Source organism: Phascolarctos cinereus, unplaced genomic scaffold (assembly GCF_003287225.1).
Source record: "Phascolarctos cinereus isolate Bilbo 61053 unplaced genomic scaffold, phaCin_HiC Scaffold_4;HRSCAF=312, whole genome shotgun sequence".
NCBI classification, from domain to species: domain Eukaryota; kingdom Metazoa; phylum Chordata; class Mammalia; order Diprotodontia; family Phascolarctidae; genus Phascolarctos; species Phascolarctos cinereus.
Window position 1 is genome coordinate 105,060,055 of NW_027555847.1, and position 16,588 is coordinate 105,076,642.

At 38.8% G+C, this 16,588-nt stretch overlaps 1 protein-coding gene and 1 pseudogene across 1 annotated transcript in view; one reads left to right on the top strand and one right to left on the bottom strand.

The window, feature by feature from the left end:
* ADAMTSL1 (ADAMTS like 1) overlaps positions 1-16,588 on the bottom strand; it is a 409,980-nt gene that overhangs the window by 290,651 nt on the left and 102,741 nt on the right. The window contains 1 exon segment of the mRNA XM_078152482.1: positions 13,770-14,006. Coding sequence (XP_078008608.1) covers positions 13,770-14,006 — 237 coding nt within the window.
* Positions 1,972-10,632, top strand: LOC144457033 (putative E3 ubiquitin-protein ligase TRIML1 pseudogene; annotated as a pseudogene).

Genomic DNA, 16,588 nt, shown 5'->3' on the forward strand with positions numbered 1-16,588 from the left:
GAGAGAATGCTCATATAACAAAAGATGAAGAAAGGCTTCTCCCATCAGACACTCCGCCAAAATATCCCAATTCTTACTGCTGTTGTGTTCTTTTGTGCTGTGATTTCTCTGTCCATACTTTCTGGATCCCTCTCTATGGATTCTGACTCTTTGTGAAAGGATTCCAGGTATAACTTAGGCTCCTCAAAGAGGACCCCAAGGTGGCACAGCCAAAGCTCTACTCCTTCCAAACTGAGAGAATGGGTATAAGGAGGGGAAAGGGACTAGGGAAGGAAGCTTCCCCACAACTCACCCACCCCCAGTCCTAAAGCACTCCTGCTGTTCTGATTGCCAGAGAATGAAAGCCAAGTGGCATCACTCATCTCTTGTTTCATTTCCTGGAGGGCATGAGGACAAAAGTGAGTCAAGAGCAAAAGAATAATTTTTGGATGATGAGTTTATGCGACTAAAATCACCGGGAAGGAAGGGCTCATTTTTCAAGGAGGTCAGGGGCGGAGAGACGCTTGGTAGCAATTGTAAGTGATCAAGCATCAGATACCAAAGATACGCTTCCTCAAATTCTTGCTCTCCTTCAAAGGAGTAAGCAGAGCTACTTCATTGGTTTAGTGCTGGACAGGACCTTAAGGTCTACCTCTCCATTTTACAGGGAAGGAGACTGGAGCCCAGACACAGGTGAGGGGGCTTGCTTAGGGTCATATCAATTATGAACAGCAGAGCTAGGATTCCAGGTCTTTTGACTCCCCATGAAATGCTCTTTCCTCTTTACCATACGATAAGTTAACAGCATTTCTTTAGCACTAGCAGGGTTTGGAATTTAGACAAAGTCTAGTCCTTGCTGTAAAGGACTATGATTTTGGCCACTCAACGGGAGATAATAATAATAAATAAAATAATATTTGAGTTAACTTAATTGGATTTTGAAGATACTAAATTATATGTGTATATATACACATAAAATAACAAGGAAATAATAATGAAGACCCAAACCAATGAAGGCAAAATAATAACTCTTATTTTTGTAGTGTTGAAGGTTTACAAAGTTATTTCCTGACTACAAGCCTGTAAGGTAGGTATTGTGAGCTTTATTATTCCCCATTTTATGGATGAAAAGACAGAGGCCCAGAAAGGTTAAAGTGACCTGGTCAAGGTCATACAGCAAGAAAGAGTTGGAAGCCAGGGCTTATGAAGTCTTTTGGTTCCAATACTGTGTTCTTTCTACTACTCCACGCTATAGCACTAAATGGCCAAATACTGACTAAAAGACCTACTATATTGGCTCAAAAGACACTTTTCGGTCATCGCTAGCTTGTTGAAAATCTAAGTGTGGTCTGTAATATTTGTTGTGGTGTGTGTGTGTGTGTGTGTGTGTGTATTCCTACATTTCTTTTCCTTTCAAAGACATCTCATGTTAGGGGAAGAGACTGTACTTGGGGGTAGCTAGTATTTGGATTAATATGATACAAGTAACAAAATTATTTGCTTCCATAATGATAGAGCATAGGACTAGGGTTTCATCAGTGTTTCTTCAATTAATTTGGATCAAGCAAAGAAACAAAAGATGAGACACTCTTATGACTCTCACAGAACATGGCAGTAGACTATGACATTGCCATTTCTGTAGCATGAATTAAGAATCCTGTTACTCACATTATTAAGAAAACTGGAATATTTTCAGTTCAGACCAACACTGCTCCAGACAAAGTCCTAACTCAAGTTCAGTAACAGAACCCTCTCAAGGGAAATTGTGCAGAAGGCAGGCCCAAATTGGAATATATCCCAGAAGTTTTAGTTACTGAAGCACTAAAAAGGTGGCCTCTCCTATGGGGTGACCCCACGGCCTGAGCCTTAAGGACGGCATAATAATGATGTTCTAGTGCACTAAAGTGATATTTATACAGACTCTGGGAAAGGATCTGATATCTTTAAAATCAAATTAAGTCAACTCAAATATCCATGCTAATGGAGAGAAGCATGAGTGAGATCGTATTTTATCTATATTCAGAAGATAGTAAAAACAATCAACACAAACCTCAAGTGGACTGGGAGGAGGAGGTGAAGGTGACTATAGACGATGTACATGGGTGAGATGCCTTTGAGGCTGGCTGCAGAACCAGGAAATGTGAAAGACGGTGTTTTGTAGTAGAAAGTTTAATATCCTCTTAGGAGTTGGGAAGTCTAGATTCTAGTTCAGATTCTGCTAAGACCTAGTTATATGGCCTTGGCTAAGTCACTTGATCTCTATGTGTCTCAGTTTTTTTTTTTTGTCAATGAAATGAAGACATTGGACCAGATCAGTGGTTCTTGAGCTTTTCCATATTGGTAGAACCCTTCAGTTTAAACAAAAATTTGTCAGAATCCTTGTAGCAAAATCTTCTAAAATCATTATTTTAATGCCTACTTAGCAAACAACCTAAGATCTATTAAATAACAACAAAATTTGAGGTGTTTCAGACTTCCATGTGGTGGTTTGTGAAACACTGGACTGGGAATCCTTGTCAGTAGTGATCTAGTCATGAGGTGATCATTTAGTGATCATCTGGTTGAATGTTTTCTTTTACAAAGATGACTACCCTAGGATCTAGCTGGTAGCAACTCAGCTGAATGCAACTGGGAACTGAAAGAACTGGGGAAAACATTGTCAAATTAAATAATATTTCTCTGAAAAAGTAGCTCAGAATATTCAAGTACTTTGCACAAAAAGATGACTCTATGGTTGCATCTATTTTAAGAAAATGACCATTTAACTAAATTACATGTAGCATTGTTTCTATAGATAACAGCAGGAATTAGAGAAGGATCAGAAAGGACAACTATACAGTCTTCATTTCCAGTTATGGTTTCCACGGGAGAAGGAATAAGAGGAAAGTAAAAGATTTGAGGCAAATAAGAAAGAGAAGAAACTTGTGTAGGTAACTTGGAGGAATTTGGATTAGTGGAGTAGTTCAGAAATTGATTTTAAGGAGGAGAAATTTGATAAAATTTGGGAGAAATTTAAAAAAAAATTGAAGGACAAATTCTACCTACAAGAAGCAAGAACAAGGATAATTAATTAAGGACCATTAATTAAGGATTAAGGATAATTAAGCAGGGCAGCAAAGGTGTAGGAAGCCACAGAATGATTAGAGAGTAGAATCTGAGGAAACAAACCAAAGAGGGAGGTAGAACATAGATAAGATGAGGCAAGGTAAGAAAAGTGGGCAAGGTGTGGTGACTGTGCCAGCCTGGAGATCCTGCTTTTAGAGGAGACTGAAGCTGGTGGATTGTTTGAGTCTGGGTGTAGGGCTATATAGCCCACTGGGCATCTGCAAGACATATGGCATCAATATGGTAAGCCCCTGGGAAAAGAGGGCCCCTGGGCTAAGGAGGGACAAATAGAGTAGGTAGTGGGATAGGCCTGTGGGCATCTTTGGCACTTCCAGCCCAGGTAAACTAGAGAGACTCAGTCTCAACAAATAAACAAACAAAAAGAAAATATAAGTGGGATAAGTAGAGGGTTAAGTAAATCAACAGAGTGGAATGATGGACGGAAAAAATTGGTCGGAAAAAATTGTAACTTTTTGAAATTTATAATTGGCTATAAAAAAGTTTTAACCAGTGAGTGCTTAAGGTTGAGATGTAAATATCTATAAGTAGTCTCCAAAAACAAGGTTGAAGATCTTAACCAGCAACACAGCCACTGAAGACACAAAAAAGAAAGCTCCCCATCAAAGTCCTTGGTAATGTCAAATGGTTCAACATCAGAACCAGGGATATGGTTTTATCTGTGGAAATGACATTGGCATTAAAGGTGACATATGATCATCTACTTTGCTGCTTCACTCTAAGAACCATGGTGTCTTTCCTTCTAAATTGTTGAAGAAACTTCCTATATGTGTTAACTCCCCTATTAGAATGTGAGCTCCTTGGAAGCAGGAACTATGTCTACTCTATTTGTTTTTTTTTCTATTTCTATAGTGCTCAGAAAAGTGCCTTACAGAGAATAAGTGCTTAACAAGTGCTTTTAAATGAACTAATTAATTAACCCATGATACTCACTGAGTAGTTGCTAGGTACCCCAAGGTAATGGGGATGAGGACAGAATCCACATAAACAAGGAAGAAGAAAAATGCTGCTGTTAAGAAATTCATAGTGTCTTTGTGGAACCACAACACACACACTTTTGTGCAAATGACAGCAATGAAAAACATATTTATCAGCAGCCGTGTCAATAAATACAAATCAGTGAAGTAGCAATGAAGTAAAACAGTGCTTGGGGCACAGAGGGTACTGAAATGACCAAAAGACCATTGGAAAGACATTTGTTGTTTTTCAAATGTCATTTCTGAAGGTTTTAAAAAAATTTTGGTTGCACTATCTGCTTCTAGAATTTGATACCTACTGGTATCATTTATACAGGTATGATATTTTGTGTGAAGTATAGGGGCTGAAGAGCTTCAAGGAAATATGTCCTGATGATTAGAATCACTCACCATTGGAGTGCACCATCAAGAGAAATTGCAAAGGCATTTATTCATTCATTCATTCATTCATTTATTATATATTTTTTTGAAGGTCTTTAACAAGGACAAGATGCCCATGATGGTTTAGGCCAATCGCTTATTCCTGACATCACTGCCTTTGGAATAGCAGGTCAATATTTGACATTTCTGGCTTATTCTATGGAGAAATAAGCATCCCTTCATTTGATTGAATGAGATATTTGTAAAGTCCTTAGCACAGTGCCTGGCACACCTGTTCAGTTGTTTCAGTCATGTACAACTCTGTGACCCCATTTGGAGATTTCTTGGCAAGGATACTAGAGTGGTTTACCATTTCCTTCTCCAGCTCATTTTACAGATGAGGAGCTGACACAAGCGGGGTTAAGTGGCTTGCCCAGGGTCACACAGCTAGTAGGTATCTAAAGGCTAGATTTCAGTTCAGGAAGATGACTCTTCCTGACTTCAGGCCTGGCACTCTATCCACTGTGCCATCTAGCTGCCCTAACCATTTAGCTTATTCACTTATTAAAACAAATATTTATGCATGAGATATGCACTTTATAAGCCAGTGACTTATAAATCAGAGAATTTAGAGCCAGGACCTTAGAAATCACCTAAAATGACTCTATTTCTCATTGCCAGATAGGGCAAAATTGGTCTGGAAGAAATGGTACTGAATTAGAATTAAATATCATACAAAAAGAAATTGATATCCTTACATAGCAAATAATAAAACCTAAAATTAAGTACACGAGTTGCTTGCTCTCTTTGTCATAGTGGGGCTTTATGCTTCAGGTAGGGGTTGGACAGGACACCCAGGGGTGACTGTTGAGTCAGAGCCTGGCCAGGGGACCACTGCCCTTGGGTAAGGGAGCCAGAACCCTGGGGAGGTTCTCCCTGGATCCCGTGCTGGTCTTCCAGAGCTCTGACTCAGGATGCTACAGGGACCCTGATTCCTCCTCCCCCTCCAGCTTTCAGACCCTAGTTTGAGTCTGGGCCTGGGAAAAGACAAACCCAGAAACTCAGGGTGGGGGTGCGGTTGGGTGTGGGGTTGGGGCTTGTTTTCTGCTTTGGCTTTCCTGCCTCAGAGGGTTAAAAGGAAGACTAAAAACCTGGCTCCTGGACCCCTTCTGGGCTTTTGGGCTCTTTCCTCACTATCTGGCTTTGTCCCCTGGAAAGGCTCCTTCCCTCCTCCTGTTTATACTTTGGCTCTTTGCCTTACAGAGGGTCCTTCTAAATCTAAGATTCAATGACTTCAAATTTGGTTGTTACTATGCACACTCTTTAAATCACTGCAAAGCTAGCTGGGTAACCCTGGGCAAATCATTTAACCTCTCTAAGATGATTACCTCATCTGTAAAGTGAGGGAATTGGACTGAATGACCTCTCCCAGTTCTAAATGTGTGACCTTTTGACCTCATGATCATAAGACTGAAAATCTCAATGTCACAATGGCACTAACCAGTCAAATTGACTTGTTCCCTATCCTAAAGGTCTAAATGCAAAGCATTTTACTTTAGCAATTCATTTATTTTCTTTTGCTTCTTCTCTATAGATTTCTTCATGTGCTTACAGTACTTCAACCAGAGAAGAGGGAACTATATCAAAACTAAAAGAAACATGCAGTCAAAATATACTGAACTGTAGTTTGAAGTTCCTTCCTGAGGAACTGTGATGCCAAGAGTAATTTTGCAAAAGTATTTATTTTTGAATTGGCTTCCAGAATGGGGCTGCCAAGGACCAGCAATGTCAAAGAGGGTCATTATCAGAAGGTTGGCCACAAAATGTCAGCTCCAAATTTGATCTTCCAAAATTCAGGCTCTGATCTTGAACTTATCAGGTTGGTCCCTGGACCTGGGGATCCACCTTTTTGGATTCACACCTACTAGGTGCTAACTTGCCTGGTTCAAACCTTGGGAAGCTGGGGTCTGCTTTAGAATTTCTTCCCAGAGCTGAATTCACACCTGGACTAGTGCTGGGGTGGGGTGGGGGGGATAAACTATATTAGTAAATCTTGAAACTAATTACTCAACCATAGAAGGAGTTGTCATCTAAATCAAAGGAGGAAGAGTCCACACCATAACATCATAAATCCTTAAAGTAACTGGAATAAATTTATTTCTAAATATGGACTGCAGCTTCCTTTACCCAAGTAATTAGAATAAGGTTTAGGTGGATGCCTGTAGGAGGAATGGGCATCTGTTATTCTAATCTGAGGATCATTTAAGACTGTGACTGACCCAGGAAAAGTCAGTCCTCCTTGCTCTTCTTCCTGAAGCAGGGGGAGATATAGAATACTGTGAGAGATGAGAAGCCCTCCTCCAGGACAGAGTCTGTCTTCCCTTTCATGTTTAGCACACTGACTGATGCGTAATGAGAGCTTGCCCCGAAGACTTATTTAATATTTTGTTTCCTTCTCTTCCACTTCTCTGAGCCCCTGAAACCTATGTTTTGCCCTTGTCCCCCCATGGGAAAAGAGAGTGGGATTCCAATGACCATTAATTTTATTCACTCATTAATTTGCAATGAATGGTTTTAATTAAAATTTTATAATTGATTAATTTTAATTAATGAACTATTTCAATATTTATACTTGCTACTGTTCTTTCACTACATATTTACCATAGGTTGTTTTGTAAACAGAAGGTGCTTAATAGACGTTTATTGAATTTGACTGTACAGAATTTAAAATGTACACACTATTGCATGATTCCTGTGTAAATTCATTGTCTTAATTTAAACAAAACTGACTGGCAATATTCAGAAATAAAAACTTTAAACCCCCCAATTGAGAGGCAACATGTTGTAGTAGATAAAGCAGCAGCCTCAAAAGCAGAAAGACATGGCTTCAAGTTCTCCCTCTGATAGCTACTGACTTGTGTCCCTAGGTAGTAATTTTCTTGGTGCCCCAGGAAATTCCGTAGACCAATAAATTATGGAAGGGGCAGCTAGGTGGTACAGTGGATAAACTGCCAGGCCTGAAGTTAGGAAGGCATGAATTCAAATTTGGCCTCAGAGACTTGCTAGCTTGACCCTGGGCGAGTTTAAAAAACAGAACTATTTTTAACACTTTGACTTCTGGGATGGGTCTCCAACATCTGGTACAGGGGGACATGAAACAAGATAACTTAAACTTTGGTGATATACAACTTGGAATTATCTGGAATACAGGCCTCACTTTCTCATAGACTCCTTATGTTCTCCTTTTCTTCTCTGCCCAAAATATGAAGATGCCACTTTTCCTCTTTCTTCAGGAATTCATATAATCGCTTATATTGCACTCTAATGCTCTCCTGCCAAGCATGTGCCTGCTCATTCCAAGTCTCCGTTTTCTCTCTCTCTTCAGCCAGAATGGTCTGAATCATCTCTACTTCTTACTGAATATGGACACCACCACCAATACCAATACTATCAACCAGCACCTCATAACCTTGTGAGATAGGTAGGCCAAGTACTACTATACCCATTTTAAATGAGAAACCGAGGATCTAGGTTGCAAAGTGTCACAGCTGAGCTTTGAACTAAAATCTCCTTTTTCCAAGTCAAGTCAGGAAGCATTTATTAAGTGCTTCCTATCAGCCAGATGCTGTGCTATGTGCACAAAGAAAGGCAGAAATAATTCTTGCTCTTAAGGAGTTCACAGTCAATGGAGGAGAGAAAATCTACACAATTATGTCCAAACAAATAAGATATGTGCAACATTTTAGGAAAATTTGTTGATAACCTTGGAAGGGAAAGCATTAACATAAATGAGAATAGAAAAAGACTTCTTGTAGAAGGTAGGATTTTAGTAGGAATTTGAAGGAAAGTAGAGAAGTCAGGAGGCAGAGATGAGGAGGGAAATTTCCAACCTGATCTGATCAGAAAGTAAGAATTAAGAATAAGAGGAATAAATAATAAGAAAGAAAAGATTATTTACTTATTATGACCATTTATTTTCCTAGTTTGGATTTCACTTATGACTACTAGCTGAAAACTCAAGATTAAAATTATCACCAAATTAAATTTGTTGTAGAACTTTTTAAAATTTACTGCTACAAAAAGAAACAACGGGAACTTCCAGGAGCTAAGATGGTGGAGTACTCAGTAAATTGCCTGTATTCATCTCCAAACAACCATGAAATAGCACCCCAAAGCAAACCCTGGAACAGCAGAACCAGCAAAAAGATGAGGTGAAACAATCTTTAGCCCAAGAAACTTGGAAGGGCAGGAAGGTCTGTCTCATTCTGGGAAAAGGGGAGCTCAGTCCAGGACAGGAAGTGTCCCATTAAGCCAGTAGCAAGCCCCATCTCAGCAAAGTAAACCAGTGCGAGATACTGAGCCCCAGTGTGGTGGGGCAGGCAAATGCCAACAGCAGGGAAGCGCCCTCTCCCCCGCCAAGCCCCAGCATAGCCAGGGGAACAGGCAGACTCTAGCTCTGAGAATTGCCTGTGTAGCAGGGAAACAGCAGAAACACCCCATTAGCCTCAGCACACCCCAGACACCAGAACTAGGACTCTGTCTCAGTACCAGTCCAGGTGTGAATTCAGCTCTGGGAAGGATTTCCAAAGCAGACCCCAGTTTCCCAAGGCAAGTTAGCACCTAGTAGGTGTGAATCCAAAAAGGTGGATCCCAGAGGTCCTGAAGCCTTTTAAAAGGGACCCACCTGGGAAGTTCAGGGTCAGATCCTGCATTTTGGAAGATCAAATTTGGAGCTACAGACCCTGAAGGAAACCTGCTAGAAAAATTGCAATGGCAGAATTTGCTGAAAACTTCAAGGAAGAGCAGACCTGCCCCGTGTGTATGGACTACTTCACCCACCCAGTGACCTTAGGCTGTGGCCACAGCTTTTGCCGCCCATGCCTCTTCAGGAACTGGGGAGAAATTGACCAACTCTGCTCCTGTCCTCTGGGCAGAAGAGCCTTTCAGATGAGAGACTTGGAGCCCGACCCTAGCCTGGGGAAGCTGGCCAGCATAGCCAAGAACATCAGACCCTACTTATTGAAGGTGAGGAAGGAAAGTGTCACATGTGAGAGACATCAGGAGGAACAAAAGTTGTTCTGTGAGGAGGACCAAACCCTCCTCTGTATATCCTGTTTCCAAACCCAGGAATGCAGCAGGCACACAGTATGCCCTACGGAAAAGGCTGCAAAGGATTCTAGGGACAAGCTCCAGAAAAATTTGGATCTTCTTCAGAAAGAAGTAGAGATAATTCAGACCATTCTGGTTGAAAAGAGAGAGAAAATGGGGACTTGGAATGAACAGGCACATGCTTGGAGGGAAAGCATTAGAGCGCAATTTAAGCGATTATATGAATTTCTGAAGAAAGAGGAAAAATGGCACCTGTATAGGTTTTGCAGTGAAGAAAGGGAGAACATGAAGAGACTATGAGAAAGTGAGGCCAGACTCTCTCAACACCTTCAGAGCTTAAGGGAAGTGATCATAGACCTTGGGCAAAATGGCCAGAAATCAGATCCCCAGCTTCTTCAAGAGATAGGTGGTGCACTGAAAAGGAGTGAGTCCCTTCTGAGTCATAGTCCGGAAGCTACCACTATTCAAGTGTCCCTTGTTTCAAATCACTGGAATATGGGAAATGATAAAATGCTTCAGAGTGAATGTGACACTGGATCCTGAAAGTGCTGCCTGTCCTGGTCTCATTGTGTCTGAAGATAGGAAGACTGTCACCCATGGAGGGTGTCAGCAGAAAATACCAATTGCTCAATACCAGTTTGAAGACAGCATTATTTTAGGGTTCAGGTTTTTACCTCTGGAACCCACTACTGGGAAGTAGATGTGGGAGACAGTAGCGAATGGTCAGTTGGTGTATGTAAGGCATCATTGAACAGGAATGCAAGTGTTCCATTCTCTCCTGGGGATGTATTTCTGCTTACTGTCTTCTGAAGGGAAATGCTTACCTTGTGATGATAATACCTTTGCACATAGAGCATCAATTAAATTTCCCTATCCAAAAGGTAGGGGTTTTTCTAGACTATGATCAAGAGCATATTTCATTTTATGATGCCCTAAAGACTTGTTTAATATTTCGTTTCCCTCTCTTCCACTTCTCCAAGCCCCTGAAACCCATGTTTTGTCCTTGTCCCCCCATGGGAGAGGAGAATGGGATTCCAATGACCATTAATCCATGAATATTCATTTCTGAAGAAGCTTCTGTCCTAGACCCTTCCTGAAGGACTTAGCTCCAAGTCTAATAGTATCCAGACCAGCTCTGAATGCTGCTCATGATGAATGTGATGTAAAAGCATTTCTACTGGGTGACTGTGAAGAAGTCACCAGACATTTATTATTTTAACCCCAAATTAATATACACATGAATCTTTTCATAAAGACTGCTCTTCTACCAAATAAACACTCAGTGAGCCCTCAGTGATGGTTGTTGTTTTGTAAATAAATTTGATATCACTGTGGATTCAAGTCTTGGGTCTGTTTCTTAGTAATGCCATTACTTTAAGCAAAGCTCTTAACCTGTCTGAGACTAAGTCAAATTACACTATCTACCTCCTTTCCCAATTAAGTGTCTAGTGTGTCCTATCATTACTTTTATGCAAATATTAGAATAAATGGTTTGGTCACTAGTTCTACAAATATCTATTGCAGATTTTTAACAAAAATGCATGTCCATAACTTTGTATTAAATTGATTTTTAAAATTAAAAAATGGAATCTATCTAGTTTTGTGAATCATGTTATTTCTATGGATAAAACGGTAATGCTAATTATTAAAGGATATATAAATATTTGGAAGATGTTTAAATAATCCTTTGGGAGCTCATAAGGAATTTCCACTTAGTATCAATATATTCTCTATTCAATAAAAACAATAACATAATACAATAAACTTAATGCAAAGAAGACAGGGAATATTTTGGCTTATCAAAGTCATGATGATAGTAATGCCTACTTAGTACACTATTGCCTCAGTTTCCTCTGGAGATGATTGTGCCCATTATGTATAAATGGTACATTTAAAAAATTCCATTGAAATATATTTAGATGTGCTACAGTCAACTTAGTTGTATAAAAGGTCATCCTAACACTTTTCAAATTTCTTTTGCCACTATTATTTTAAACCACAAATATTCTGAACCTTCAGTGGATCCGTGAGCTCACCAATGTGGACATGACATTTAACAAGGCAGATTGCAATCCAGAAATGATTGCCTATTTTGAATGATTCTGATCCATGTCCTCCAATAAGATTGCCACAGGGAGCCCACTATCATGCTAGGGATCTTCTTCACATTCTCCTAACATGGTAAGTCTAACTGATATTTCTCACTTTTGTTCCATGACTGCCCCATATTCTTTTTTGGTTACTTTTTGGGAATATTCCAAAACCTTCGAAAACTGAAGTTTGCATTCCTAAAGCTTTCATTCTTGTTTCAGAATATTTCCTTTTTTTTTCTTTTTGGTGAGTTGGGGTTAAGGGACTTGCCCAGGGTCATACAGCTACTGTGTCAAGTATCTGAAGCTGGATTTGAACTCAGGTCCTCCTGACTCCAAGGCCAGAGCTTTATCCACTGCACTACCTAGCTGCCCCTCTTCCTGTTCTTTTTAAGACAAACTGATGAGAAACTACAAAGTGGCTTAATGTATTAAGTACATTAAATTTATCTTTCATACTGCTGTCACATGGTAGCAAATATTTAATATATTTACCTTATACAGAATTCTTGATGGAATATTTAAATCTTCATTTCCATAGCATACAACCTACTAAGTATTACACAGAGGGTACCACTGACTCACTGTAAGATAGAGGAGGCACCTTTCACAGCTATGGACAGTAGAGGAATTCTTATACAACAGATTTAAGTGATTACACAAGATAAAATACACAATTCTAATTAAGTCAGTTTTTGAGAAAAATTGCTTTTGCAGAAATTAGATCAATGCAGAAAGACTCAGAAGAGTGGCTGCCATGTAGGAAAACATCTCTGCACCAAATATAAAAGTCTATAAAATTCAAGATTTTTAATGAATTGGACACAGACAAGTAAGACTAAGACATGCTGCCCAATAGATAAATGATCAAAAGCTATAGTTTTTAAAAGAAGAAAAAAAACCACACACAAAATAAATGTTCTAAATTACTACTAATAAGCAAAATACAAATTAATATAACTCGATTTTCATCAAATTGGAAAAGATGATAAAACAAAGAAATAGTAAATCTTGGAGGGGCTGAGAGAAGGTAGGCATAATAATATAGTGTTAGGAAAGATGTGCATTGGTCTAACCATTCTTGAAAATACTTTGGAATTGAATGTAACAACTGATTATACCCTTTAACTCATTACTGGATACACACACACACCCTGTTGTCATCAAAAATAGAGTGAAAGGTGTCAAGTATATGAAAATATTCATAGTTGTACCCTTTGCCATAGCAACAAATTGGAAACAAAATAGGTGCCAATCAAATATTGTGCTATTTGAATGAAATATTGTGCTGCAATTGTTGGATTTTAACAAAATAACAAATAAAATTATTTCAGAGAAACAGCGGAAAATATATGTATTGTTGGAGAATGAAAATGCTAGCATCAGGAAATTATCAGGCAGTATGGTACTGTGGAAAGAACACTGGATTTGGAGTCAGGAGACTGGGACCCAAATCTTGGATCTACTACTAGACTGGATCTACCATAATATGGGACAAGTCACTTAATTTCTCTGGGTCTGAGTTTCTTCATCTATAAAATAAAGCGGTTGGGATAGCTGACCTCTCAGTTCACTTCTAGCTCAAAATCTACATTTTTATGATTCTAATATGAAAGAAAATGATGCCAAAAGACAGACAAAGTCAGATTCAGTGCAGTATCTGATCTTGGTTTCAGAGAACAGATGAAGAAATATGTTGCTCTCCTCTTGCTAGAGAAGTAGATGATTCTGGTTATGGGAAAGACTTTATATGTGTGGTCAGTTCATTTTCATTAGCTATTTTTCTTTGTTACAAAATGGTGGATTCAACCTTGGGTAGGATGAATGAATGAAAAATAACCCAAAGGCAACAGTAAAATGAACTAAAAATATATATTTACATAAAATATTCAATTTTTTTGGTTATCAGATGAAAATTAGAGAAAGAAATTATAGGTAGTAAAAATGTCCTTTCTCTTACTATAACACTTTACCTTTCAGTTCCTCAGCCAAAAAGTAATTGAATCCTCAAAGTGGGAAACCCTAGATAAGGGAAAGACTAGGTGAATTGGAAAGGTCTATGTTAGGGTTTCCATAAACCTGTGGGGACAAGAGTATTGTAGATATGATGAACTAAAAACCCAGTCCTTACCTGACATAAACCACTAATACACATGTCCAGTGATTCTGTGTAGCATCGTGTGCCATCTAAAACTTTAGGGGCTAATTCAACAACGAGGCTGGTGCCTTTGGCCTGGCACTTCAGGGAACATGGGTTGTCAGGGTCATTTGACACAGGCAGCCATTCGTAAAATTGGCCATGATACTTGACATCATTGTGAGCAGAGCATTGCTGGGCCCGAAAATCTCCTGCTTCTGGAGGGCAGTCCTGGAGAGGCAAAGAGAAGAGCAGAGGGTTAGGAGTACATTCCAAACTCGTAAATTTGGGGTCATCCTTGTTCTTACAAAAATGTTGCAGCTGTTTGGCCTTTAGAAAGCACAAATAGAACAAAACAATAGTCAATACAGATTGCACTTTTCCATTCTCATGAGAGAGATGACGTGATGATTTGGTTCTTGGAAAGGACTAGTAGGGATTCTGGAAATTAACTTTTTCTATTATGTGTGTTTATGCATGTGCAATGTAAGTTCTTGTAAGGAAAGAAGCATGCTGGGGCAGCTAGGTGGCACAGTGGATAGAGCACCGGCCCTGGATTCAGGAGGACCTGAGTTCAAATCCAGCCTCAGATGCATAACGCTTACTAGCTGTGTGACCCTGGGCAAGTCACTTAACCCCACTGCCTAGCCAAAAAAAAATAGCTATTAAATATATATGTATGTGTGTATATCTATCTATATCTATATCTATATCTATATCTATATCTATATCTATATCTATATCTATATCTATATCTATATCTATATCTATATCTATATCTATATCTATATCTATATCTATATCTACATCTACATCTATATCATCTATATCTATATCATCTATATCTATATCTCTATATCTATATCTTTGTAGCTCCAGAGCATAACACAGATCATAACACATAGTAGGTATTCAATAAATGTTGGATGAATACAATTAACCATTTGGTTTATCAACTCAGTAACAATTGTTCAAATTTTTGTTGTTGTTCAGTTGTTTTTAGTCATGTGTGACTTTTCATGATCCTATTTGGGGTTTTCTTGACATAGATACTGGAGTGGTTTGCCATTTCCTTCTCGAGCTCATTTTACAATTGAGGAAACTGAGGCAAACAGGGTTAAGTGACTTGCCCAGGGTCACACAGTTAGTAAGTATCTGAGGCCAGATTTGAACTCAGGAACATGAGTCTTCCTGACTCTAGGTCCTGCAATCTATCAGTTGCACCACCTAGCTACCCTAGCTAGCTTTATATCAACCTCAAAATACATACGCCCAACACACTGGCATTAGAAGACTCCTCGGAATTAATTTAACTTGAATTAATAAATACAATAGAAATCTCCTTTACACACATCCTGGATAAGTGTCAAGCCATCTTTAGTAAGGGGGCACAAGCTACTTCCCAAGGCAGCTCATAACAGTTGGGGACAGCTCTCTTGGTCAGGAATCTTTTCCTCACATCATGCTGAAATCTGTTTGCCCAGAGTCAAAACACTCAACTACTGAACCCAATGGATTCAGGCCATCAACCAATCAATCAATGAACATTTGTGCTGGTGATAATAATCCCTACTCATGAGAACCTTATATTTTTTCTATACCATTTAGTTGGAGTTTTGAGCCATTGAGGAAATCTGTTAGCCAGATGATACAGTGTATAGAGCAGTGGGCCTAGAGTCAGGAAGATCTAAGTTCAAATCTGGCCTCAGATGCTCACTAGCTAGTAAATCTTACCCAAGAAATAGGCTGAAGAAAACTCAATGAGTCCATGAGATAGCAAGACATTTTAGAACAAAACCAAAAAACTGAAAAAAGAATGTGGAAAACAGATAAAGGAGAATATATTTATTTATTTAAGAATAACTCCTTGAAAACTGTAACTAAAAAAAGCTTAGATATTATATCTAAGAAATAAATGAAAACTGGGCTGATCTGTTAGAACCAGAAGGCAAAGTAAAAATAGAAAGTATATACCAATCACTTCCTAAAAGGGACCACAAAAGAAAAATCCCAAGAAAGTCACAATCAAAATCTGGTGATTCTACATCAAAGAAAATATACTGCAATATCCAGAAGCAGTTCAAGTACCAAGGAAGCACAATCAAGATTACATAGGAGTTTGAAGCCCCTACTACAAATAAGACAAGATCTAGGAACACACTTTTAACAAAAAGCTTAAAACCAAGAATAACACACTACAAATCAGAATATAATTCTAGAAGGTGGGGATTTGGAGAGGAATGAACTTTTAATGGAACAAAGGACTTTTAAGCTTTCCTGATGAAAAGATCAGAGTTCAGCACGACTAGGATACAAGAGTCCAGAGAAATCCAGAAAGACGTTTATTTGAGCAACTGGAAGGAGGAGGATGATATAGGCTAATATTCTAATAGAGGGAGAAAAAAAATTTCTCTTTATAACCTTAATGTATTCAAAGGGTATTGAAGAAGTTAAATGAAAACAGAAGAATTTGTGGTAGGTTGGTTCAATATGCCAATGTAGAAAAGAGTAAAAAGGGAGTTATAATTTGTCATTTCCTATAAATGGGGTATGTGTGAAGAGTATAGAAGCATGGAATTAGGGGTGAGGAAATAAAACATGGAGGAACCTTCTTACCTGAAATGGGCAAAGGAAGGTTAAACACACACATACACACACACACACACATACACACACACACACAGTTGGTTGTAGAAGTAAATCAAACTCACTGTGGAAATAAGTAGGGATAGGTTGAGGGAGAATAATACTGAGGAAAGAATAGTTTACAAGGAAAACAAAGTTCCTGATGCTGAAGGGGAAAATCAGAGGAA